The sequence below is a fragment of the Diabrotica virgifera genome, chromosome 7, assembly GCF_917563875.1.
Source record: "Diabrotica virgifera virgifera chromosome 7, PGI_DIABVI_V3a".
Lineage (NCBI taxonomy): Eukaryota > Metazoa > Arthropoda > Insecta > Coleoptera > Chrysomelidae > Diabrotica > Diabrotica virgifera.
The window spans coordinates 253025206-253052092 of record NC_065449.1 but is presented as its reverse complement, the minus strand read 5'-3'; the positions used below and the strand labels follow the sequence as shown (position 1 = coordinate 253052092).

Below are 26887 nucleotides of genomic sequence, written 5' to 3'. Positions count from 1 at the left end.
CTAATTGTTTATTAATTTTTTAAACACTAACAATTGTTTTGTATAAATAATTTTAAAAATATCGTTGAATTCATCATTTTTCTTTGATCAAATATGTTTCTATTTTGTTTTTGGTTATGCTGAATCCGAATATGGCATTACAATTTGAAAATTCTTATACACAAGCTCGTATACAGTATGTTTGCGTAGCTAGGAACCATATGGAAAACTTTTTTATTATCAATTTTACGGAAAAACTTAGTCTTCATAAAATACTCTGGATAGTCAAAAATCTAAAACTCAACCAGCAGATATTAAATTTTATCAATTTTATACGAGTTATGTCAAAAATATGAATTTCTTTAAAGAGTAAAGTATAGTGTTTCCATCGGGAATTTGCCAACTGTCGGCTCTTTAGTCTCTTTGATGACAGTGCTGACCACTGGCGTGGAAATGAAGAAAAAGGGTCGGTCAGTTCATCAAACGCATATATTTCGAGAAAAATCATATTTAATTTCTGTTTTAACTTTAAAAAGAAACGCACACGGTTTTTGTATCTGTATATTTTTTTATATCAATTAAATAATTTTTCAACAAACAAATTCAAAAGATTTTCTTTTGTGTTCCGGAAAATATGTTTTAGGTTTTTTAGGTCATTCTAAACAAGAAAGTTATTTTGTCATTTTTCTCAAAAGTTGATAGTTTTTGAGTTATAGGCGATTTAAAATCGGAAAAATGCGAAAATCGCTGTTTTAGAAGGTTAAAAACTCATATTTAAATTATTATTTTTATGGTTGCCAAGTGCTTAAATTAAATTTTTAACATTCATTTTCAAGATTCTGAAGAGTAGTCTGGTCTAACTTCAATTTAGACCTTTGTTTTTTAATTGCTAATAATGTGCGTCCATCCGATTTTTACGCCGGTGCGGTGGCGCTCTATTTCAACAATCTCCTATGTTGCCCCTGAAAACATTTTTTAGTTTTTTTGGGTGATTCTAAACACACAAGGTATCTTGTCATTTTTCTGAGAAGTTAATAGTTTTGAATTATAAGCGATTTAAAATATGAAAAAGGCGAACATACACATTTTCGAGACTTAAAAACTCATATTTAAATTATTAATTTTAGGTTGCCAAGTGCGTAAATTGAAGCTTAAGCATTCATTTTCACGATTCTGAAGGGTAATCGGGTCTAACTTCCATTTAGGCCGTTATTCTTTAATTGATAATTATACGGGTCCATCCGATTTTTATGCCGTATACTATTTTAAAAATCTCATATTTTGCTCTGAAAAACATTTTTTTAGATTTTCTGGCTCATTCTAAACAAAAAAGGTTTCTTGTCATATTTCTGAGAAATTAATAGTTTTCGAGTTATAAGCGATTTAAAATATGAAAAATGCAAAAATACGCATTTTTAGGACTAAAAAACTCATATTTAAATTATTATTTTTGAGGTTTCCATGAGCTTAAATTAAAGCTTAAGCATTGATCTTTAGGATTCTGAAGAATATTCGGGTCTAATTTCCATTTAGTCTGTAATTCTTTAATTGTTAATTACACGAGTCCATCCGATTTTTATGCCGTATGTATACTATTTCAGAAAAATCTTCTTTTGCTCTGAAAAACATTTTTTTAGATTTTCTCGCTCATTCTAAACAAAAAAGGTTTCTTGTTATTTTTCTGAGAGGGTAATAGTTTTCGAGTTAAATATGCAAAATTTGAAAATACGTATAGCGTATTTTCGCATTTTTCAGATTTTAAATCGCTTATAACTCGAAAACTATTATCTTCTTAGAAAAATGATACAACCATTTTTGTTTATAATTGCCCAAAAAACCTAAAAAAATGTTTTCGGGGCAAAATCGGAGATTTTGAAATATCCTACGGCATAAAAATCAGATGGACGCGCATAATTAACAATTAAAAAACAAGGGTATACATTGAAGTTGGACCCGATTACTCTTCAGAATCCTAAAGATGAATGCTTAGGCTTCAATTTAAGCTCTTGGAAACCTCAAAAATAACAATTTAAATATGAGTTAATAAGCCTCGAAAATGCGCATTTTCGCATTTTTCTGATATTAAATCGCCTATAACTCGAAGACTATCAACTTTTGAGAAAAATTACAAGATACCTTTCATGTCTAGAATGATCCAAAAAACCTAAAACAATATATTTTGGTGCAAAAAAGGAAATGTTTTGAATTTGTTTAAAAAAATTGTTTTAACAATTTCTGACAAAAAAAATAGCTATTCACTCTTCAGATTTGTTTAAGGGGGATATTTTTGAATAGGGGATAAAGCGGTAGAATGCGAAAACATGGAGTTGATTCCAGTTTACTCCACTTAGCCTCTTCTACTCAAATCCGACTCTCACCTTCACGTTGGTGTCCCCTGTTAACCGAGCAACCCAATCTGGAGATCCGGTATCCAACCCGGGTGGAAAGTTGGGTCGGGAACTGACGAGAGCGGGTGAAATGGCCCTCCGAAAAGGGGGTTTGGCGTTGGGTTAACTACCCAACCCAGGAAAAATCCATGGTTACGAAATCGAAAGTTAAAGATGCCGGACGGAAATCTCAACGACGACCAATGCAACGAAATACTTAGATGGAAAGATGGTGTAGATGAGGATGGGAGAAAAATAGGTGCAGCAAACTGGCAACGGTTGGCAATGGATAGGACTGACTGGCGTAATAGACTTGGGAAGGTCGAGGCTCTTTCATAGGGCTGTAGCACCATTGATGATGATATTTTTGAGTAGGAATCTGTAAAGAAAGCGAATCATAATTTTTTTCAGACTGGAGTGTCCTCACAATATGGACTATCTATTTTCTTTGTAATAAACTAATAAGATATAAACTGTTTATTGATAAACTTCCTTTGCAACAGTGCCAATCCTCTTACCCAATTTTTTATTTCTTCGCTTCCGTTTTAAGGAATGATTATGTAACAGTACCTAATTAAACAATAATTGTACCTATTATATTATATCGTCTTATACCCGATTTTTGTTAATTCGTGAATTCTCGAAACAATTGCATTATCAGTCATTCAACTATATTCATTTTTGAAACAACGCGTTCACATTGAACATGCAAATCTTTGTTTTTTAATTCGATTAATTATTTGGTAGCAAAAATATATATAACTCTCCAGTAACTCCGCCACTGTTCAAATAAACGAATCGGAAAGAATTTTGTTTGGTGACACGCAGGTGTACAATTATGAACGCGGTGTTGCCGCGTTCATGAAATACGATGCCGATTTAACGTTAGGGAGAGAGGGAAGAGCTAACTAATAGTGTTCTTTTGTTGTTGAATTGAAACGAACTAGAAGTACTGGATGTGACTATCACAATTTGGTTTTTTATTACTTAAAATTTGATACTTTAAATGTTTAAACTTGTTTTAACATTAAAACAAAATTCTTAATATCGTGTTAAAATCATCAATATGGCAAAGTCAATTTAAAACCCGCTACTTAATTCTGCCCAGACTACAGTGTTGCCGATACTCCAAAATTTCCTTTAAGTATAATATATACAAAGTTGCTTCAATTTATTAGTGAAGGCCCGTTGAAATTTGAAGTACCTAGTTAATTAATTTATATATTTTTTAAGAATATTTTCATATTATCTTTCTAACAGTGTCATTGAGTAACAATTGAATACTAAAATAGAGAAAACATTTTCAGAATATATAAACTTGGGAATTTTAGGAAATATATCTGACAACCTTGATTCGAAAGCCGGTCTCTTTGATATCAATATGAGTGCTGATTATGTTGGAAAATTATTGGTGGATAAACTATACCTGTATATTCCAGAATATCAAAAAATACTATTATGAAAAGTTGTTTGAAATTAAAAACTATATTTTAATATACAATTACATCATTCTAATCGAAAAAAAAATCAATTTTTTCTCAAATTACGAATACCCATCATCATTTTATTTCAATTATTGTAACTATTTTATTTTCAATTTTACGAAAAAAACTTATTCTTCATAAAATGCTCTACCTGGTCTAAAATCTAAGATACAACCATCAGATATCAAACTTTTTTTAGTTTTATACGAGGTATGTAAAAAATATGAATTTTTCTTAAGAGTTAAGTGCCTTTATTATTCACAATATTTTAATTAGAAGGATGTACTTGAACACTGAAACATATTTTTTTATTCCAGACAACTTTTCTTAATAACAATTTTCGATATTGTGAATTATAGAGGTACTTTACTCTTGAGTGAAATTCATATTTTTTCGTAAAACTGATAATAAAAAAGTTATCAATAGGTTCCAAGTTACGCAGACATACTGTATAAGAGCTAAAAAAAAATTTTGTTGAACATTTATTATTGTCGAAGCTTATTATTAAATGTATTTAAGGTAAGTCTTACAGAAAAAAGTTTTGATCACTTTGTATAAACATTTTTTAGCTGGTAATTTTCGGTTTTTGTATTACATTTTTGTTAGGTATCTTTCTTAATTTTCTCAAAAAGAAAGAGTGTATTTCATTTCTAAAGTAAAATAATTTAGTGTATTTTAAAGACTACATCCTAAGCTTTAAAAAAGACCTATAAAACTCTAATAGACCTGTTCAAACTTGAGTAATACCGTCTTAAAGTGGTGTTAATTCTGTAAAACTATTAAGTTTTCAAAAATTACATTTTTTGAGACGTCGTATCATTTGAATTAAATTTTTGAGATTTTTTGAAGTTATTGAAGTTATACTTCTTTACGGGCGATATGAGGGTGAATTTTTATATGTTAAAACCTACGATCCTGGCGAATGCGCATTATAACTTTGTTCTGATTGGATGTTCAAATGACATGTCAAAAATTATCCAATATGGCAGCTGTAGCGCAGCTGTGGTTTGGACGGTTGACGGTTTGGTTATGTATGGTTGTTGCGTTTTAAAATTTATGGGAAGAGAAACAACAAAGGTTAGTTAATAGTTATACTGCCTTTTTAAATAGTTTTCATATTATATTTTTGAAGTTATACTTCAAAATGTTTTAATTTATGTATGTATCAGTCCAGAAAAGGTGTGGAAAGAATATATTAGTGTTTTTAAATATATTTTTCTACAAACGTGTTAAAAATGCAATTTTTAGGACTCCATAGGAGCGTTAAAAATGCTACTTTAAGGCACTATTGTTTTAAAGTTTTAAGGCACTGCAGTTAAAAGTGAATTGTCAAATTGTGAAACGTCAAAATATTTATATTTTATTTATTAACATTAATATTAATAATACAACTTGCGCAATTTGAAAAAGGTGGTTTAAAAGGTTTTTTATTATAATTTTGTGTCTTTGGATTTGTCTTCCTTGGGCGTAAAATAATAAAACATCTATTTTTATATTTCACTTATCACCGTGATGTATAATTATGTATATCTGAAAGGTAACTACCATGCGGCTTGATGGCCTTGTTGGAAGAGCATTGGACCAGAGATCAAAAAGTCGCGAGATTGCGGGTTCAAATCCCGGACGATTCATATTTTTTTCTTTTTTTTTTTTTTAATATTTGGCATTGTTAAGTTTTGGTTCATTTTTGGTAATTATTGTTAATTTTTTGTATTGTAACTGTTAAGTAGGTATATTTATTTCGTTGAAATTATATTATAATAGAAGTATAACTTCTTACGTGCGTATCTAAAAAGTACACACACATTCATTTTTTTAATAAAACTTTGTTTAGTATAATGTTTGAACGGTAAGTTGTGCAAAATTGAGAGTTTTATAAGAAAAATTGTATTAGTTACACATTTTTAAATCATTTTTAAACAAAATTCATGTAAGTCTAACTTTCAGCCCACACCGTACTTATGTCCATAAATTTTATTTCTTTTTATTAAAACCATAAGATAGCTTAATTATTCTTCTTTCATGTCCAATTCCTAAAATTTCATTTGATCGATCAGTTAAAGAATTACATTAAAATAACTCAACCGTGCACTTCGCCGTACGCTAGTTTACAGTGCGCCAATGTTTATGAGAAGGGTGACTTTAGCGTTATAAATAAAAAATTATGGAAGCTACAGATTTAATTTTAGAAAAATCTTTATATAAGGTTTTTTTGTAAAATTTTCTGAATTTTTCAATGGTCAAGTCAGTTTTTTTCTAAAATTTATATTTTCGGAGTTATTTAAAAAAACATCGAATTTCGCAGTTCATTTGTTTAATAAAAAATGAAGCACCCACTTCTTGAGTAGAAATTTTTGATATGTTGTTTATTAAACATTTCTTAATGAAATTACAAAAGTTCTATCTTGTTTGATTTTTTCCGAAGTGAAAATCTATATGCACTCCCCTATCAGGGATGTCAAGTTCGATGTGTATGCATGTTTCATTGATTTCGAGAAGACGTTTGACAAAGTACCACATGGGAAACTAATCGATATACTAAAAACTTCAGGACTCGATGGTAAGGATATAAGACTGATCTCAAACTTATTTCTTCAACAAAATGCAACAGTGTGATTCGAAAATGAACTGCCTAAGCCTAAGATCTTTACAGTAGAGTTAGACAGTGTTGATTACTGTTACCTGCATTATTTAACATATACTATGAAAACATCTTTAGAGCAGCCTTGGACAAATCAGAAGGTAGTACCTACTGAAGTAAATGGCCAACTCGGGGTGATGCGCAGGGGTTCCAAAGGATGATGGAAAGTATTTTAGAAATATATAACAAACTACGAAATAAAAATTTATATTGGCAAAGCCAGAAGCTGTCTTAATGGTCTTAGGAAGATTCTCTGCAGCTTACCTCTAAGTATAAAATACACGCGTAAGAATTCCTAGATGTTACATCTTTAGTGTCTCCTTTACGGCCTAGAAAGTTGAAGTCTAACAGAAGAGGCATTTGAAATGTGGTGCTACCGATGTCAGTTATTAATACCAATAAGTTACCTACAGCTTATTTCAAACATGCGATGCAGTGTAGTCTACAGGGATAGCCCACTAAATGAGAATTTGCTTGACAACGTTGCCACTATTCACTGCAGAGGCCGTGAAAGGTAGTATAGGCAGGTACTTGTAGAGGATTAGGTATCGCTGTTAAGTGCTGTGGAATACTAAAGGAGGATTTATTTATGATAATTCACAGAATGGCAAACCCGCTTGCAATATACAACCATACTGATTCTAACGTTTGAAACGGTGTGTAGATAAAAGTAGAAAAATGAATCTTGAAATGATTGCCTTGTTTTAGTTCTCGAATTTCGTTTCCATATTTCCGCTGCTGCTATTTTATTTTTTTATTTCCGTTGTTAAATCTTTTGTTTATTCTGTTAAATATTGCCTCTTCTTCTTCTTCTTCTTTAGCCCATTTCTATCCAACTTTGGACATAGCCCTTCCCCAAATCTTAGACAATATTCCTCAAATTAGGCAGTATTGCCTAATATTTAATAATTGGTTAATTTTTCGCTTATATTTATGTTCTTCTTTCTTTCTTTATCGTGTTCGGTCATGACATTCATATAATTTCGGGCTATGTCGGTTCCATCTTTGTTGACGAGCCACAAATCTTCAAGGGTACACCGATGAGAACAGTTTCTACATTGTAAGAAGATGTTCCATATTCTGTGTTTCTCCCAGAGACATGTAAAAGGATAGACTTGGCTAGGGATATGCCACTCAATGCATCGGAGTGTAACGTCGACATAGGATTGAGTGATCTAGCCATCTTTGTCAGTCACATGCGTGAGATCGTTTGGTTAAAAGAGATAGATAGACCACCGATCGACTGTTTCCATGCTGTTTCCGCGTTACGCTTTTTTGGTGAGTATGCCGAGTCTACGCTTAATATGTCAATGGTTTCTCCATAGTTCACATCATCTTGGTCTATGTTCCCCTATTTTACCATGTTGGATTTTACTGGAGCGACCCCAGTTCTTTTTCCACGTTTTAAGGCCTAGAGACTGGCCGGTCCGTTGAACCTGGGGAAGAGGAAAATACTCAGGCGGTTCATCCTGCACTGTTCCAAGGAAGCTTTTCCTGGATTTTAGTCGCTTTTGTGGTGTTCGAGCTTTTTATAGAGCATGCCTCTCGTCCGCGATCTGTTTAATCTTCTCTATGTGCTCTGCAATGCCTCTGCGTGTTGAGGGTTCTGCAAAACCCCTTAGGCTGCGGCCAGACAAGCGACAATTTACAGCGCTGTAAGGGCAGTAGAATGAAGCGCGAAAAATGGGTCCTATCCTTGTTGCTATGTTTCTGCGCGATATATTACAGCTCAGTCTGGCCATCCACTACACTCACCGTGGGGCACATTTTACGCGCTTCACTTGACTGCTCTTACAGCTCTGTAAACTATAGCTTGTCTAGCCATAGACTTTCTATACTGCATGTCTCATTTAGCACAGTAACAACTTGTTCGGTGTAGACAGATCGGTGTGGACAGGGCACGCATATTGAGTAGTTGAGAATTTGAGAAACACAGTGCCTGTGCCGTTGTTATTAAGACGCCAGGACATGCACCCCATTTACTACATTATAGGTCTGGATCCCGCGTATGAAAAAAAAGTTGATTAATAGCAAGCTGAAAATTTGTTAATAGCTTAAGGGTGTCTAGTCGGACAAACTTTGATATATGGGAACACTGGAACAGGGGAAGTTTTAATTGTGGAACAGGTTAAAAATTTGGAACGGTCAGACCACGAAAACGGCACATTTATTTTGTCCGACAGACCAGACTTAAACTCTCCGAACAGAGATTAAACTCTCATGCAAAAATCAGACTGCTATTTATCACCAAATGGGCGTTTTAATGAGTGGAACATGTAGAATATGTCAAATGACAGGAATTATGACAGGTGATAATTAGCAGTCTGATTTTTGCATGAGAGTTTAATCTCTGTTCGGAGAGCTTAAGTCTATTCTGTCGGACAAAATAAATGTGCTGTTTTCGTGGCCTGACCGTTCCAAATTTTTAACCTGTTCCACAATTAAAACTGCCCCTGTTCCAGTGTTCCCATATATCAAAGTTGATCCGACTAGACACCCTTAAGCTATTAACAAATTTTCAGCTTGCTATTAATCAACTTTTTTTTCATACGCGGGATCCAGACCTATTATATTAGCTTCCTGAGTATCTATGCTGTTCCTATACAGGGTGTTAGTAAATAAGTATGAAAAACTTTAAGGGGTAATTCTACATGAAAAAATAATGACAGTTTGCTGTATAAATGTATGTCCGCAAATGCTTTGTTTCCAAGATACGGGGTGTTGAAATTTTTTTTTCAAACTGCGAACTTTTTTATTGCTCTAAGACCTTTTAAGCTATGAAAATTAAATTTGGTGGGTTTCAAGAGGTAGTTATTGCGGATTTTTTGGCAAACAAATAACAATTTTATATTCATCATTGGCGCGCCTACGGGTATTGATCTGAATTTTTTAAAGAAAAAAATAGTACGCCACTGGGATATCTCAAACTAAAAATTATTTTTGTATTCCACGTTTAATTTATGATAAAGAACCTTTCTTGTCTTTTTTCCATATGGTGCACCGTTTTTATGCAAAAAAAAATATCTTCGCGCGTATTTTTCATTTCGTAATACATTATCAAGAACTCTCCAATATAATAATGCCAAACTAGAACAATAACAGAAAATATTTCTAAAAAGATTTTAACTATGTACAAGGCTACAACAAATGTTCAAAATTACCTCCTTTAAAGATGACAGAGTAATTTTATATTCACCATTGGCCCGCGTACGGGTAATGGCCCGAATATTTTTAAATAAAAAAATAGTACGCCACTGAGATATGTCAAATTAAAAATCATTTTTGAATTCCTCGTTCAATTTACGACAAAAAATCGTTTTTGTCTTTTTTCATATGAGGCGCCGTTTTTATGCAAAAAAATCAAGTATCTTAACGTTTACAAAGTATTTGAAATAAGTTTCTATGCATATGGAATCTACCTCGAATAATTTGTAAGCGGTAAGATGTTTTATTTTTTTCTATAAAAAACGGCACCGCATATGACAAAAAGACAAGAATGATTTTTTGTCGTCAATTGAACGAGGAATTCAAAAATGATTTTTAATTTGACGTTTCCCAGTGGTGTACTATTTTTTTTTCTTTAAAAAATTAAGGCCATTAACTGTACGGGCGCCAATGGTGAATATAAAATTATTCTGTCACCTTTAAAGGAGGTAATTTTGAACATTTGTTGTAGCTTTGCACCTAGTTAAAATCTTTTTAGTATCATTTTCTGTTATTGTTCTACTTTGGTATTATTATATTGGAGAGTTCTTGATAATGTATTAAGAAATGAAAAATACGCACGAAGATGTTTTATTTTTTCGGATAAAAACGGTGCACCATAGGAAAAAAATACAAGAAAGGTTCTTTTTCATAAATTAAACGTGGGATACAAAAATAATTTTTAATTTGAAATATCTCAGTGGCGTGCCATTTTTTTCTTTAAAAAATTCAGACCATTACCCGTAGGCGCGCCAATGATGAATATAAAATTATTATTTGTTTGCCAAAAAATACGCAATAACGACCTCTTGAAACCCACCAAATGTAATTTTCATATCTCAACCGGTCTTAAAAGCAATACAAAGATTGGCAGTTTGAAATAAAAATTTCAACAGCCTGTATCTCGGAAACAAAGCATTTGCGGACATACGTTTATAGAGCAAACTGTCATTATTTCTTCATGTAGAATTATCCCTTAAAGTTTTTCATACTTATTTACTAACACCCTGTATATGTAGTTGTTATTTCCCTCTTGTCCGTAGGTGAGAGACAGGTCCAGAGTTACTCCAAGATATATAGGTTGTTCTGTGTGTTCCACTAGTATTTCACGCAATTTCGAGTTTTCGTTTGGCTTCCTTTGCGCAAAGGTGGAAGGCGCAGACTTCTGTTGTATCATCACTATCGTCGCTTTATTTAACAACCGGCAACAGCGCATCTAACTCTTAATAGAATTCCTATTATAGTGGTGTGTTGTGGTCGTTGTCTCATTAATCTTATCAATTTAATCTTATTAATACCTAACATTAATTTTTATTAAGAATCCACATATTTACTTTAGGTAACTTCCAAGTTTATAAACCTACAAGAAGTAGGTCAAGAATTTCAAGATCTCTGTCAATCTCTGTAGAGTCAGTTGGTATTTTTCTCGTGATAACCATAGATAAATAATATAGTATGTGATAACTCTCAAATAATTTCCGGTTTACTGAAACTGAAACAGTAAAAACAGTATCCCGTGTCCCGTATCCCTAGCATTACTGCCAACGTTGCCAATCATCGTCGCTCGTTGCTCTCGTATTTTTACAATTCATTCTTTTAAATTTCTCGTAATCATTCCGTGACTAAACAAATTTCACAAAAATTTAAAAAATTCCCATATGCGATTTCGAGATACAACTGTTTATTAAGTACATACGTCAGATGTTAACATTGTAGTAGATAGTATGTGATAGTGATAATAATTATTATAAAAACACTTCTAATTCAGTGTTAAAGTTCATTTAATATTGTGTTTTGGTGTATTTTCTACGAAAAATGGAAGGCGAGAGAATAAAAAACCTAAAAAAATTATTGAGACCAGTTTTTGGAGAAAATGTTGAGATAGTAGACAAGACAATAACAAACCTCACTCTCCCTGGTGAGAATTACTGGAGTGATATGCTCAACTTGCAAATAAAGACTAGAAACAAAGACACCAAGACTACAAACACCGAATATTTTGTCGCTAAATGTCCTGTCATTGACGAAAAGTTGCCAAAAGGTATTGCCGATGATATCTGTCGAGTGTTTAAACCAGAAATTGCCTTCTATAAGGAAATAATACCGACAATGCAGAAGTTTTTAAGTGAACATGGATTGAAGGAGGTGGAATTTTTTCCAAAATTGATTGCTGCCAGATACGATCTTGATGGTAACGAAGAACCTGACGGGGATGCTGTCATGATTTTGGAAAATCTTCAAGCTGCAGGTAAAGACCATCATTTTTTATATCAATAAGTAACACGCATCTAAGGCCTCCGCCGCATCCCGCACTTCGATCTCCACCTTTTTCGGTCGGCCCATTCCTCGTCATTTCTGGATCTATCTCTCATTATTCCTCTGATTCCTTCTCTCCATTCTAATGCTGGTCATCCTCTCCTTCAACTCCATGGAACTTTGTTTAAGGCCTGTTTTGGCCAGCGATCGTCTTTCAGTAGCATTACACGGCCGTACCATAAAAGTTGTTTGGATTCTATTGTACATATCTTCTTCTTAAAGTGCCCTCTTCCTCCATTGAGGTGCCAACCTCCTCAATGGAGGTTGGCTACTACAATTGAAGACCACAGGGAAAGAACTTGACAAGTCCACTTTTTAACATTTTTGAAGTTATACTTCTTTAGGCGCGATTTCATTGAGGGTGAAATATTAGAAATCTGCGCGCATCCGCACACAGGCAGTATGGAGTTCGTTACTAAATGTTTTAATTTATGTATTTATCAGTCCAGAAAAGGTGTGGAAAGAATATATTAGTGTTTTTAAATATATTTTTCTACAAACGTGTTAAAAATGCAATTTATAGCACTCCATAGGAGCGTTAAAAATGCTACTTTAAAGCACCGGTGCACCGCGGTGCTTTAAAAATTTTAAGGCACTGCAGTTAAAAGTTAATTGTCAAATTGTGAAACGTCAAAATATTTATATTTCATTTATTAACATTATTAGATATTAATAATACCTATTTACGAATGTTTCTTCTAAAATTTAGGAATATATTAATTTTATAATACATTTAAGTATGTAGTAATTTTCTTTACAATTTTTACTTACCTATTTGTTTTTGTTTATACCTAATATCGCCCTTGTCTAGCAAGTGTCTGCATAGTCTAGCGGGATGTGTAATGTATCTAGTTACGGACATGTTAGTACTTGGTTCGATTCCCCCATAAGGAATTTTTTTTTGTTTATTATTAATGGTTATTGACATCTTAGACTATTATTATGGACTTAAAAATAATTAAAAATAATTAAAATAATTAATCGGGATGTTGCCCAACTATTTACCGAATTGCAAATTTATAATAATTGCCTATTTCAAAATGCACTTTTGAAATGAATTTTTCTTATGCACAACTGCAATTTCAGATTTCTTATTCATTACAATAGTTCACAAAATTTCCTGACATTCTCACGAATCCAACGCACCAAACTGCATTGAAATCCGTCTTGCTGCGCCAAAAATCGACAGTAAGGCCTTTTTTTGTGCTTCAATGCCTCGACTAATTCGGCCAGAGATCGAGAGGTCGTGAGTTCGAATCCAGTGCAATCCTATACTTTTTTTTTATTTTTTTGAAAGCGGTAAGCACAAAATTAGTTTGGTGACTGAATATAACACTTCGTTTGTGACTTACAGGTGCGTTGGTATTAAAATTTAAATATCTTCCGGACCAGACATCTTTTGTATATTTGGGTATATTGAAGTAGCTTTTGTCTGTCATATGTGCCTCAGATATTAACATAACGTCCAAATCATGCTCTGAAATAAAGGCTTTGACTTCCAGACTATGATTAGTCATACCATTGGCGTTCCATGTACCAATTTTTAGTTCAGTGTTGAAGGCTAAACTTTGTGACCAGTGTCATTAAAATGTCGAACATTTTGTCCATTTTCTCCAACAGTTTTGAGACGACCTGTTCTAAGTTGTTTGTTGGTTGAAATGACATAGGTGGTAAACCTTGTTGTTGTTGAGGTGGGTTAAATTGTTGAGTATTGGAATTTGTTGCTCCTGCAACTCGAGCATAGATGAATGTTTGTTATGGATGATGCTGAATTGTAGCATTTGTTGGCCTCTGTGGTGCTTTTGCGCGTAATGGTGGAAATTTACTTTTTTGTAATTCTTTGTAAACTGAGCAACCCCTGTAGTTTGCAGGGTGATTTTCTTCGCAGTTTACGCATTGGACTTCATTATTTCTTATTTTTCTTTGACCTTCTTTGGTTGAGTGAGCGCCTGTGCATTTGACACAACGGGGGCTTCTATGACAGTATTGACGAGTATGTCCAAAGTGCTGGCATCTTTGACATTGTGATATCTCTCTTTTCGGGTGAGGAGGTTCTACTTTAACTACGGTGTTAAGTAATTTAGTTATTTGGTACACCTCTTTATTATTTAAATTTGTTTCAAGTTCGATACTAAACAGAGGAAGGCATATTCTTTCGTGCCTCTTTGTCTTATGTTCGAGATATTTATGACTGAGTGTCCGAGCTCTGTGAATACCCTTTTTATGTCTTCCTGATCAGTAGAGGGGTGCAGATTTCTAACCATGACTCGGAATCCTCGGTTTTGTTTTAGCTGATAAGTGTGGAACTGCGTTTTTTTTTTCGGTTAGTGCTTTAACAGTTTCTTTGTAATGTTCTGCTGTGTCTAGCTGTACTTTAACTTAATTGTTATTCAGGCTTTTTAAGGTATACTGTTTGGATGCTGTTTTGTCTAGTAAATCTTGCAGAGGTTTGATAAACGTTACATGTTGAATGAATATGGGAGGAGGCCTCCTTGATTCTCTGCCAGTTGTTCCGCTATTAGCTTCTTCTTCAGTCTCTTTGTTAGCCTCTTCTTCCGGCTCTTTGTCCAGAGCTGAGAATCTGTTTTCTGTCGCAGCTGATTTTGTTAGCCAGTAGTCTGTTAGCACTGCTTGCTTCTTAATTCCATTGTCAGGACTTTCATTGTTTCGTAGACGCTTTTTGTACTGTACTGTCTCCCATACTTCTTAATCTTTTGACGTGCTGGGTTGTATTGATTCAGGTGCTATAATGGGGTTAGATTGTTGTTGATAATTATTTAAAAGTTGGGATAATTGTAGTGGGATTGTAGGATAGGCTGTGTTTGTTGCTAACATACCTTAAGAGAAGCATGGCATTTGCCCTGGTATTTGACTGTAGATCAATGGAGTGTTGGCACCTGTAACGTTTTGGTAGATCGTGTGCTGCATGTGATTTTCCATTTTACGACAATTTCCTAGGTTACTTGGTCTCGTAGATTCATGTCGCAAAATAGTTTTTAGTTCCTGGACTATAAGTCAAATAACACTGTTTTGTTGATTTGTACAAATAATTAAACTATCATTAGGTTTTATTTTTACGTTCTAAATCACTTTCACATTAAATAACGATAAATTAATTTAAAACGATGGTTTTGTAATTTAAAACACCTATTATCAAAATCAAGGTTTTGCAATTGATAACGGAGAGCCGATAATGACTGTCTCGTTCGAATGTTGAAGAGCGACTGGAATTTCCTTAAAATCTAATACCTACTGCCAAATATCAAGGTGGACTGTTTTCTTTGGCCCACCCTGTATTGTAAAATGTTTTTTACGACAATGTTTCAGTTGATACTTTTTGCAGTAAAAATATATTTGCTCTATTTATGTTTTATTTTTGACAAAAATAGATAGCCAATGATTTTATAGGAAAAGAAATTGGTAGGTCCTTCTTTAGATACAGGGGAAAAACTTGTTAAGTCCATGTAGACGAATAAAAACCAATTAATACCATGAATATGCAATATAAATTTAAAAAAACTAAAACGTAAACCAACAACCAATATGTATATCAAATTTTTTTCTTTTTATTACTAATTAATTGTAAGATGTATTTTAACATAATCACAGAGTTTTAAACTTTAAAAATGTTCTCCTGAACAAAACTAAAAATGTGACTTATCAAGTTATTTTCCTGTGGTCTTCAATTGCAAACTCTTCTTCAGCGCTGTTCTTATTAACTGTTCAAGATTTAGCCCTGTCTATTGTCGGATGTCTCTTAGCCATGATAGTCTTTTCCTTTCTAGTCCACTCTTTCCCTCGATCTTTCCTCTCACTATAAGTTGAGTACTATAAGTTGAGCATGTTGTATCAGTATTGTAAATCCTCCCTGTTCTTCTTCTTATTTCTTCATTTGGGGTGTGATCCAGTCTGGATATCCAACACGGTCTTCTTAGAAAATCCATTTCTTTATCTTCCAGTTTCTTCGTCTTTTTGATCGTCATTTGCCAACATTCAGATCCGTAGGTACGTCAAAATTTGATTCTACAACTGATTCTAAGATATTCCGTTTTGTTAATCTTTATGGGGAGTCCCCAATTTTCGTATTCTTCGGTTAACTTTCTAGTAATACATGTCTTCCTCATCGTTTATCATAATCACTTTATCGCCTGCGAAGAACAGATTTGTTATGTACTTATTCAAGTTCTTTTTCCATCCCTGGAATGGGATCATTTGATTTATTATGTTATTTTGTTATGTTAACGGGAAAGGCGCAAAATGTCGCCTGTCAAAATTTTTGAATATGTTTTAAATTAATTTTTTTCGAATCCTGAGAAAACGAATACCCTTAGTATTTTTGAAAAATTTACACGCAGAATGAAAGATTACGTTCTTACCGATGGCCGAAAGTCCCTGGAAACTTCTATAATGTTTATTTTAATAAATTACAGGGGTGAAAAACTAAGAGAAAATGTAGTGTGTTTTTAATTTCAAATATCTCATTTAAAAGAAACTTTTATTTATTCTAAGGAACTTTCGGCCCTTGATAATAAGTTAAACTTTCATCCGGCGTTTAAATTTTTTTAAAACATTTATTAGTTTTTTCAGGATTCGAAAAAATGGACACCATGTCCGTGGTGATATTTTCCAAATCGAACATTCGCTATCTTTGTCATGCAACGCACTGAGTCAAATAAAATATGATGACAAGACAGTGACCGTTTTAAATATTTGACATGGCATCGGGAATATTTTGAGTTGTTGATTAAATAATGTTGATAATGTATTTAATAAATAATTGATTTAAGACGTGAACTTAATAAAAAGTTATTTATTGTTCATTGTTTATGGAAGATCCAAGCAGAGAATACATCAGGATATATTCTGTGATCCAAGTATTTTTTGTTAAAGATGTTCAAAATTGTAAGCGTTCCATAGTAACAATATAATATTAAAAAATCACTTTAACACTTTTCCTCTTTTCTCCATTGAGTATTAGTTTTTGTTGTACATATAAATTATTACAATCACTGAATACATAGTTAGTAAAAAAATATCACATTTATTAACTGAATGAATAATTTGCAATTATATAAATAAGAGTTATCCAAGAACATTCAAAAGCCATCTCTTTAAAGTTAATGATGACATTGTCAAGTAGAATGACATTCTAGTAATGTTTACATATCCATACCAGTGTAAATTTTACTACACGTAATTTGCCGTGTAAACACAGAAAAAGTAGGGATAACCGTAAAATATTTGCGAATTATGTACCGATGGCCTTATCGAGGGCCGAAAGTCCCTTAGAAGAAATAAAAAGTTTCTTTTGAATGAAATATTTGCAATTAAAAATCACACTAAATTTTCACTTTTATTTTCACCCCTGTAACTTATTAAAATAAACATTATAGCAGCTTTCAGGGACTTTCAGCCCTCAGTAATAATGTAAACTTTCATTCTGCCTTAAAATTGTTCAGAAATATTTATTTGTTTAGTCGTTTACCCCTTAGTTCGAGGGGTGAGGGGGAACGACATGGTTGTAATCAGAGATGTTTCCCACTGTTATCAATCTGGTGGTATGTAGAACGATATTTATTGTCGGGTTATGTATTAGTAGATTGGGAACTTAGTTTGTTTCTTAGCCATTTCGTTCGTAGCAATCAGAGAGAAGAGGATATGTGTCTACTGATGAAGGGCAAAAAAGCCCCGAAACCGATATAGACTCTTGCTTCACTCTCTGATTGAACTAGAATACACAACTAGATTACATTTGTAATATATTTTTTAATTTGCAGGATATTCCAACGCAGACAGGCACAAAGGATTCGACCTAGACGGTGCCAAATTACTGCTGACTGACCTAGCTGTCTTCCACGCAATTCCTTTAGCAATCAAACAGAAAGACCCGGAATTGTTTAAAAAGACATTTGTCGACAAAGCTTTTATGCCGAAATGGGTGGATAACCCCACAGCTAAAGGTCCTGATGGTGACCATGGTCCACCACAGATACCAAGAACAGTACTGAAACAAATTCTCACACAAGACAGTTTTTGCAGCCAGCACGTAAATAAATTGGATGGTTTGATGTGTATTGAAGAGGAAGGTTTTAAAACTGGAGATTTGTTTAGGCCTAAACCTAACAAGTCTGCATTTTCTGGGTTTGTACATAAAGACATATGGTTAAATAACACCATGCAGCTGAAGAATGAAGATGGAAAGATAATAAAAAATAAATTTCTGGACTTTCAAATGTACTCTGTACAAGAGATCACCGCTGATCTAATTTTCTTTCTTATGAGTAGTGTAGATATAGAGGTATTAGAAGAACATTTTGATGATCTTCTAATGATGTACCATAAACATTTCATTAAAACTTTAGAAGCTTTGAACTGTGACGTAGCTCCTTTCAAATATGCCGAGTTTTTAAATAATCTGAAGCAAACAGCTCCTTCTGAGTTTTTCCACATAATTTTAATGAACATGTTAGTAATATTTGGTAAAAAAGGACAAAAGGCTGACTTCGAAGCGATCAAAAATTTAACAATGGATGATATACATCCAATCGCTAGGAGAAAGTTTGTATTTTTATTCAAACTGTTGATTGAAAAAGAATGGTATCCGTAACATAATTATTTTATATTTTTTCAGTAAATTTTTTTGTACTATACCAAAATTGCTTTATTTAGAAAGGTAGGAAAGGTAAAGTTTCCAATCCTAATAGCAACATTAATAATATTAGACCAGTAAGGATCTGCGAAAAAACATCCATTAATCCGGCACTGTTTCCATTAGCTTCCTAAGTACCTATGATGTTCCTATATCGTTGTTACTTTCCCTCTCGTTTTGATGCAATGTTGTCCGTAGGTGAGAGACCGGTCCAAAGTCACTCCAAGATATATAATTAGGTCTGTGTGTTCCAGTATTACTATTTCACGCAATTTAGACTTTTCGCTTGGCTTCCTTTGCGCAAAGGTGGAAGGCGCAGACTTCTGTTGTATATTTCTGTTTTATCATCACTATCGCCTACTCTTAATAGATTTCCTATTATAGTGGTGTGTTGTGGTAGTTGTCTCATTAATCTTATCAATTTAATCTTATTAATACCTGACATTAATTTTTATTAATAATATATTTACTTTAGGTAACTTCCAAGTTTCTACACCTACAAGAAGTAGGTCAAGAATTTCAAGATCTCTTTCAACTGACTCCGTAGAGTCAGTTGGTATTTTTCTCGTTATGGTGGAGGAGCCCAAGCGGGGATTTTTGCAGTTACTCGAGCGTGTCAGATTTTATCATATGGGGAGAAACCTGGTACCCTGCAGATGTACCTTTACCATATAGTGGCTCTTAACATAGGGAAGTTAGGGGAGCCCGAAAAAAGATCTATTCATAAAAATATTCGAAATTGGCAGATTAAGATAAGGCAAGTTACTTAAGTACATGCAAAAGAGTGTATATTTCAAAAATCTGACGATTTGAGCGGGACGTAAGAAAATGGGTGAGTCAAAAAGTTTCACAAAAAAGCGAATATTTCGCGAAATGAATGTCAGATTGAAAAACTAAAAAATACTCTTCAATATTTTTCAAAAATCTATCGAATGGTACATAGTCCAGAAAGCCACTGCGCATCCGCTAGGAAAAATATTCTAATTCGGATTTTTTGCACAATCTTACTCAAAAAGGACTCCTTTTAACAAATTTGCATGTTGCCAGGACCAAAAGGTGGTCAAAAATTTTTTAAACGTTTTTTTTTTGTTTTTTTCCTAAAATTATTATTTTTGCATGGAAAAAAGTTTTTTAGGTTTTTTGGATCATTCCAAACAGAAAAGGTCTTTAGTGACTTTTCTCTAAAAATGATAGTTTTTGACATATAAGCGATTAAAAATTGAAAAATTGCGAAATCGGCCATTTTTAACCCTCAAAAACTATGTGAAAAACTGAAAATTTGAATGTTGCGAAGGTCAGTAGATATTCTTTAAACATCGATTGATGCAATCCCGAAGAGTTTTTGCAATACAATATTCAAAACTACTTTGCTTTTTAATTGCTAATCAAGCTTGCGCGACACTATTTTCCACCGACAGTATGGTGCAAATGAAAGGAATAAATTCGTTATTTCGTAAACTGGCGACTTTAAGGAAAAATCCCGAAACAGGTCGATTTTTATTTTTAAGTTATGATATTGTGGCATATATGGTATACTAGTGACGTCATCCGTCTGGGCGTGATGACGTAATCGATGATTTTTTTAAATGAGAATAGGGGTCGTGTGGTAGCTCATTTGAAAGGTTCTTCAATTATCTAGTCAGTAATGTAAACATTTACATAATTATTCATACAGGGTGTGCTTCTACTTCTTTTTTTGTCAAATAATTTAATTTAATAAAAGTTTTTTGGACACCCTGTATAAATATTTATGTAAATGTTTATATTACTGAATAGAGAATTGAAGAAGCTTTCAAATGAACTAGCACACGACCCCTATTCTCATTTAAAAAAATCATCGATTACGTCATCACGTCCAGATGGATGACGTCACTAGTATACCATAAATGCCACAATATCACAACTTAAAAATAAAAATCGACCAGTTTCGGGATTTTTTCTTAAAGTCGCCAGTTTACGAAATAACGAATGTATTCCTTTCATTTGCACCATACTGTCGGTGGAAAATAGTGTCGCGCACACTTGATTAGCAATTAAAAAACAAAGGAGTTTTGAATATTGTATTGCAAATAACTCTTCGGGATTTCATCAATCGATGTTTAAAGAATATCTACCTACCTTGGCAACATTCAAATTTTCAGTTTTTCACATAGTTTTTGAGGGTTAAAAATGGCCGATTTCGCAATTTTTCAATTTTTAATCGCTTATATGTCAAAAACTATCACTTTTAGAGAAAAGTCACTAAAGATCTTTTCTGTTTGGAATGATCCAAAAAACCTAAAAAAACTTTTTTCCATGTAAAAAAAATAATTTTAGGATAAAAACAAAAAAAAACGTTTAAAAAATTTTTGACCACCTTTTGGTCCTGGCAACATGCAAATTTGTTAAAAGGAGTCATTTTTGAGTAAGATTGTGCAAAAAATCCGAATTAGAATATTTTTCCTAGCGGATGCGCAGTGGCTTTCTGGACTAACATACTAAACATGACCTCCCTCGGAGAGGGGTGGGGGTAAATTTAAAATTTTAAATACAAACCCCGCGATATTTCGCAAAATGAACATCAAATCAAAAAACTGCAAAATACACTTTCAAGATGTTTTTGAAAAATCCATCGAATGGTACCAAACACGACCCCCCACAGAGGTGGGACGGGGGTTACTTTAAAATCTTAAATGGGACCCCAAATTTTTATTGCAGATTTGGGTTCTTTACATAAAAATAAGCAGCTTTTATTCGAGACATTTTTTCGAATTATGGATAGATGGCGCTATAATCGGAAAAAACGATTGTTGGAAATGGAAAATTACATTAAAAAATGGAAAGTCCCCACTAAAATGGAAAATTTTACTTAACTTTTTTTGGTTTTAGGACCTAATAATCACAACCCAATAGGTCCCCATTCCTCATAACGCTCGAGTGACTGCAAATTTAGCATCCTTTGCTCCCCAATAATTTCCGGTTTACTGAAACCAACTGAAACTGAAACAGTATCCCGTATCCCTAGCATTACTGCCAACGTTGCCAATCATCGTTGCTCTCGTATGTTTTACAATAATTATTATTCATTCATTTTAAATTTCTCGTAATCATTCCGTGACCAAATAGATTACACAAAAATTTTAAATGATTCCCATATTCTATTTCGAGGTAAAATTGTTTATTAAGTACATATACTTCAGATGTTAGATAACATTGTAATAGATAGGGTGATGGTGATAATAATTATTATAAAAACATTTCTAATTCAGTCTTAAAGTTTATTTGATATTGTGTTTTGGTGTATTTTCTACGAAAAATGGAAGGCGAGAGAATAAAAAACCTAAATAATTTATTGAAACCAGCACTTGGAGAAAATGTTGAGATAGTAGACAAGACAATAACAAACCTCACTCAACCAGGTGAGAATTACCTTAGTGACATGCTCAGATTGCAAATAACGACTAGAAATAAGGACACCAAGACTACAAACACCGAATATTTTGTCGCTAAATGTCCCGTCATTGAAGAAAAGTTGCCAAAAGGTATTGCTGATGATATCTATCGAATGTTTAAACCAGAAATTGCCTTCTATAAGGAAATAATACCGACAATGCAGAAGTTTTTAAAGGAACATGGATTGAAGGAGGTGGAATTTTTTCCAAAATTGATTGCTGCCAGATACGATCTTGATGGTAAAGAAGAACCTGACGGAGATGCAGTCATGATTTTGGAAAATCTTCAAGCTGCAGGTATTGATCATCATTTTTTATATCAATAAGTAACCCGCATCTAAGGCCTCTGCCGCATCCCGCACTTCGATCTCCACCTTTTTCGGTCGGCCCATTCCTCCTTATTTCTGGCTCTATCTCTCATTATTCCTCTGATTCCTTCTCTCCATTCTAATGCTGGTCTTCCTTTCCTTCAACTCCATGGAACATTGTTTAATTCCTGTTTTGACCAGCGATCATCTTTCAGTCCCATTAAACGCCCGTACCATAAAAGTTGTTTGGATTCTATTGTATCTTCTTCTTAAAGTACCCTCTCTTTAATTGAGGTTGGCTACTACAATTGCAAACTATTCTTCAGCGCTGTTCTTATTAGCTGTTCAAAATATAGCCCTATCCATTGTCGGATGTCTCTTATCCATGATAGTCTTTTCCTTCCTAGTACTCTCTTTCCCTCGATCTTTCCTCTCACTATAAGTTGAGTACTAGTTGAGCATGTTGTATCCGTATTGTAAATCCTTTCTGTTTTTCTTCTCATTTCTTCATTTGGGGTGTGATCCAGTCTGGATATCCAACACGGTCTTCTTAGAAAATCCATTTCTTTAACTTCCAGTTTTTTCGTCTTTTTGATTGTCATTTGCCAACATTCAGATCCGTAGGTAAATACGTCAAAATTTGATTCTACAACCGATTCTGTTAATGTTTATGGGGAGTCTCCAATTTTCGTATTCTTCGGTTAACTTTCGAATAATACATGTCTTCCTCATCGTTTATCATAATCACTTGATCATCTGTAAAGAAAAGATTTGTTATGTACTTGTTCCATCCAAGTTCTCTTTCCATCCCTTCTTCTTCTTCTTAAGGTGCCGAGACCGCTTGTCGATCGTTGGCTCTCATGTTGCGCAGCATATTAACAATCATTGTCTTATTTACAGCCGCACGAAATAGTTCAGTGCTAGTTTTCCCAAACCATTGGCGTAGGTTTTTAAGCCAAGAAGTTGTACGGAGGCCCACACTTCTTTTCCCATTATTTTACCTTGCATGACAAGGTGAAGTATGTCATATTTTTCTGGGTGACGCATTATATGACCAAAGTATTCCAATTTGCGCCTTTTTTGCAATTCCCTTGCAATTTTTGAGCAATTTGCAATTTTTGCAATTCCTTTGCGCCGCAATTCCCTGGAATGGGATTATTTTATTTATTATGTTATTTTGTCATGTTAAGGGGAAAGGCGCAAAATGTCGCCTGTCAAAATTTTCAATGTGTTTTAAATTAATTTTTTCGAATCCTGAGAAAACGAATAAGTATTTTTGAAAAATTTAAACGCAGAATGAAAGACTACGTTATTATCGAGGGCCGAAAGTCCCTTAGAATAAATAAAAAGTTTCTTTTGAATGAAATATTTGCAATTAAAATCAAACTAAATTTTCTCTTTTATTTTCACCCCTGTGACTTATTAAAATAAACATTATAGAAGTTTTCAGCCCACAGTAATAATGTAATCTTTCATTCTGCGTTAAAATTTTTCAAAAATATCTATTAATTTTCTCAGGATTCGAAAAAAATGAATACATTTAAAACACATTGAAAATTTTGACAGGCGACATTTTGCGCCTTTCCTCTTAAGTAATTTTGTGTTAATTTGTTTGTGTAATCTGTAGGTACATAGCTGTGATTGTGTTAATTATTTTTTTGAAGATATTCTTCTTTAGCGGCGAATCGATTGAGGGTAAAATTGTACATGATCCGCGCGCCTGCGCACACTGACAGTATGTAGTTCATTGCTAATCTTTCAAGATAGGTATGTATGTATCTGTAACCGTGCAAATAAGTCATTAAAAGAATATATTAGTGGTTTTAGGAAATGTATTATTTATTATAATTCTTGTGTTTTTGGATTTGTGTTTCCCTGTAGTAAAATAATAAAATATTATGTAAGCATAACATTTTTACACTATATGTCGCCGTGTTGTGTAATTATATCCGAAACTTACATGTCTATTTCTAGGGCCTCGCTGGAGTAGTGGGAAATGCGTTAGCACTGAGATTGGAAGGTTGGGGGTTCAATTCCTGGGCGATTCATATTTTTTTATTTTTGGTTGTTTTAATAAAAAAATTTTGAAAGTGGTAGATAGGAAAGTTAGTTTGATTTTTAAATAAAATACAAATAACCTTTTAAGTATATTTACTTCGTTTAAATTAACTATTATATAATAGAAGAATATCTTCTTACGTGCGTACAAAGTACACACACATTCTTTTTTTTTATTTTTGTACATAGATGTGTGTTCGTGTATTGCATGTGTTATGTATGAGATTGTCGAAGATTTAATCTTCGACTTCCTTTACTCTGCTATTGTTGGTATGTTTTTGTTGTTAACTTCTTCTTTTAGCATTGGCAACCAAAGCCTGCTGCATTCTTCTGATGGGTTTGCTACTAGTCGAGGCATTGAAGCACAAAAAAAGGCCTTACTGTCGATTTTTGGCGCAGTAAGACGGATTTTAATGCAGTTTGGTGCGTTGGATTCGTGAGAATGTCAGGAAATTTTGTGAACTATTGTAATGAATAAGAAATCTCAAATTGCATTTGTGCATAAGAAAAATGCATTTCAAAAATGCATTTCGGTAAATAGTGGGAAAAATTGACTGAATTTTCTTACTCGGGGGTTTTTGGGGTCGCTGAAAACGAATATGAGGTCGGCGAGAGTGTGCAAACTACCTGCTGCCTGCAGCGGGTGTAATAAACGTCTTCCTCTGGAGTACTATGGTAATTTGTTAAATAATTGGCCCAAACTTGTAACTCGGGGGGTTTTTGGGGTCGCTGAAAATGAATATGAGGTCGGCGAGAGTGTGCAAACTACCTGGTGCCTGCATCGGGTGTAATAAACGTCTCCCTCTGGAGTATAATGGTAATATAATTAGTTTAAACTCGTTACTCGGGGGTTTTTGGGGTAATCTATTTTCTTCGATGTAACTATAGTGATCCAAAAGGGTGGTATTTTTAGTATAAATAAACATAAATTTTTATTATTATAATATATTTCTGGTTAAAAAAGTTCATTATACAAAATTTATCGTAATTTATCTTTAAAATTTATTTTCTTCATCATTATCATCTTCTTCTTCATTATTGCCTTCCTCTCTCGATTGAACTAGGATACTTCGACGCGTGCCATCCCGGATTGCAACGAACGAAATGGCTGGGGTGTCATAGCGACAAGGATGTAATGAGAGAGGTTTCCCACTGTTATCAATCTGGTGGTATGTAGAACGATATTTATTGTCGGTTTATGTATTAGTAGATTGACTTAGTTTGTTTCTTAGCCATTTCGTTCGTAGCAATCCGGGACGGCACGCGTCGAAGTATCCTAGTTCTAGTATATATTTCTTAATTTGCAGGATATTCCAACGCAGACAGGCACAAAGGATTCGACTTAGACGGTGCCAAATTACTGCTGACTGACCTAGCTGTCTTCCACGCAATTCCTTTAGCAATCAAACAGAAAGACCCGGAATTGTTTAAAAAGACATTTGTCGACAAATCTTTTATGCCGAAATGGGTGGATAACCCCACAGCTAAAGGTCCTGATGGTGATCATGGTCCACCACAGATACCAAGAACAGTACTGAAACAAATTCTCACACAAGACAGTTTTTGCAGCCAGCACGTAAATAAATTGGATGGTTTGATGAGTATTGAAGAGGAAGGTTTTAAAACTGGGGATTCCTTTAGGCCTAAACCTAACAAGTCTGCATTTTCTGGGTTTGTACATAAAGATTTATGGTTAAATAACACCATGCAGCTGAAGAATGAAGATGGAGAGATAATAAAAAATAAATTCCTGGACTTTCAAGTGTACTCTGTACAAGAGATCACCGCTGATCTAATTTTCTTTCTTATGAGTAGTGTAGAGATAGAGGTATTAGAAGAACATTTTGATGATCTTCTGATGATGTACCATAAACATTTCATTAAAACTTTAGAAGCTTTGAACTGTGACATAGCTCCTTTTAAATATGCCTTGTTTATAAATAATCTGAAGCAAACAGCTCCTTCTGAGTTTTTCCACATAATTTTAATGAACATATTAGTAATATTTGGTAAAAAAGGACAAAAGGCTAACTTTGAAGAGGTCAAAAATTTAACAATGGATGATATACATCCAATCGCTAGGAGAAAGTTGGTATTTTTATTCAAACTGTTGATTGAAAAAGAATGGTATCCGTAACATAGTTATTTTATATTTTTTTCCAGTAAATTTTTTTGTACTATACCAAAATTGTTTTATTTCTTTATATAAAAATAGTTCTTTAATATAGAACTAGGCAAATCATAAGAAAGTTATAAAGTAAGTAATAAATTCGTTGATATAGCTCAAACAACAAAGTTTCAAAAAACAGTATATGTATACAAAGAATAACTAACAGAGAACAAAGAATAACGTACCTTGGAAGCAATCTTGATGAAACTTGGGACCACTCACTAAAGATAACAACACGTATGGAAAAAGCACGTACAGTG

General features: G+C 33.5%; 1 protein-coding gene and 1 long non-coding RNA gene across 5 annotated transcripts; one reads left to right on the top strand and one right to left on the bottom strand.

Annotated features, from left to right (window-relative positions):
* The first annotated feature begins 11037 nt into the window (after positions 1–11037).
* LOC126888441 (uncharacterized) lies at positions 11038–26645 on the top strand. Of its 4 annotated transcripts, none has more exons than XM_050656701.1 (3): positions 11386–11898; positions 22344–22388; positions 25765–26645. In XM_050656701.1, the coding sequence occupies exons 1-3, from the start codon at positions 11511–11513 to the stop codon at positions 26592–26594; spliced, it is 1263 nt and encodes a 420-aa protein (XP_050512658.1). In that variant the 5' UTR covers positions 11386–11510; the 3' UTR covers positions 26595–26645. The 4 variants fall into 4 exon arrangements, with proteins under 4 accessions (XP_050512657.1, XP_050512658.1, XP_050512655.1 ...); XM_050656697.1 differs by having other exon boundaries at positions 11412–11736; positions 22182–22388; XM_050656700.1 differs by lacking the exons at positions 22344–22388; positions 25765–26645 and adding an exon at positions 17789–18667 and having other exon boundaries at positions 11038–11943.
* On the bottom strand, positions 11863–22785 carry LOC126888442 (uncharacterized). The gene is made up of 2 exons (XR_007699551.1): positions 22344–22785; positions 11863–11898 (listed from the first exon to the last, which is right to left on the bottom strand). It is a non-coding gene; the product is annotated as an uncharacterized LOC126888442 (long non-coding RNA).
* Positions 26646–26887: the final 242 nt, after the last annotated feature.

Excerpts from the sequence above, each read along its gene's own strand:
- LOC126888441 (XM_050656701.1), top strand. The coding sequence starts at position 11,511 with ATGGAAGGCGAGAGAATAAAAAACCTAAAAAAATTATTGAGACCAGTT. Across the intron at positions 11,899-22,343 it reads TCTTGATGGTAACGAAGAAC|CTGACGGAGATGCAGTCATG; the intron begins CTGACGGGGATG and ends GTAAAGAAGAAC. Across the intron at positions 22,389-25,764 it reads GGAAAATCTTCAAGCTGCAG|GATATTCCAACGCAGACAGG; the intron begins GTATTGATCATC and ends CTTAATTTGCAG.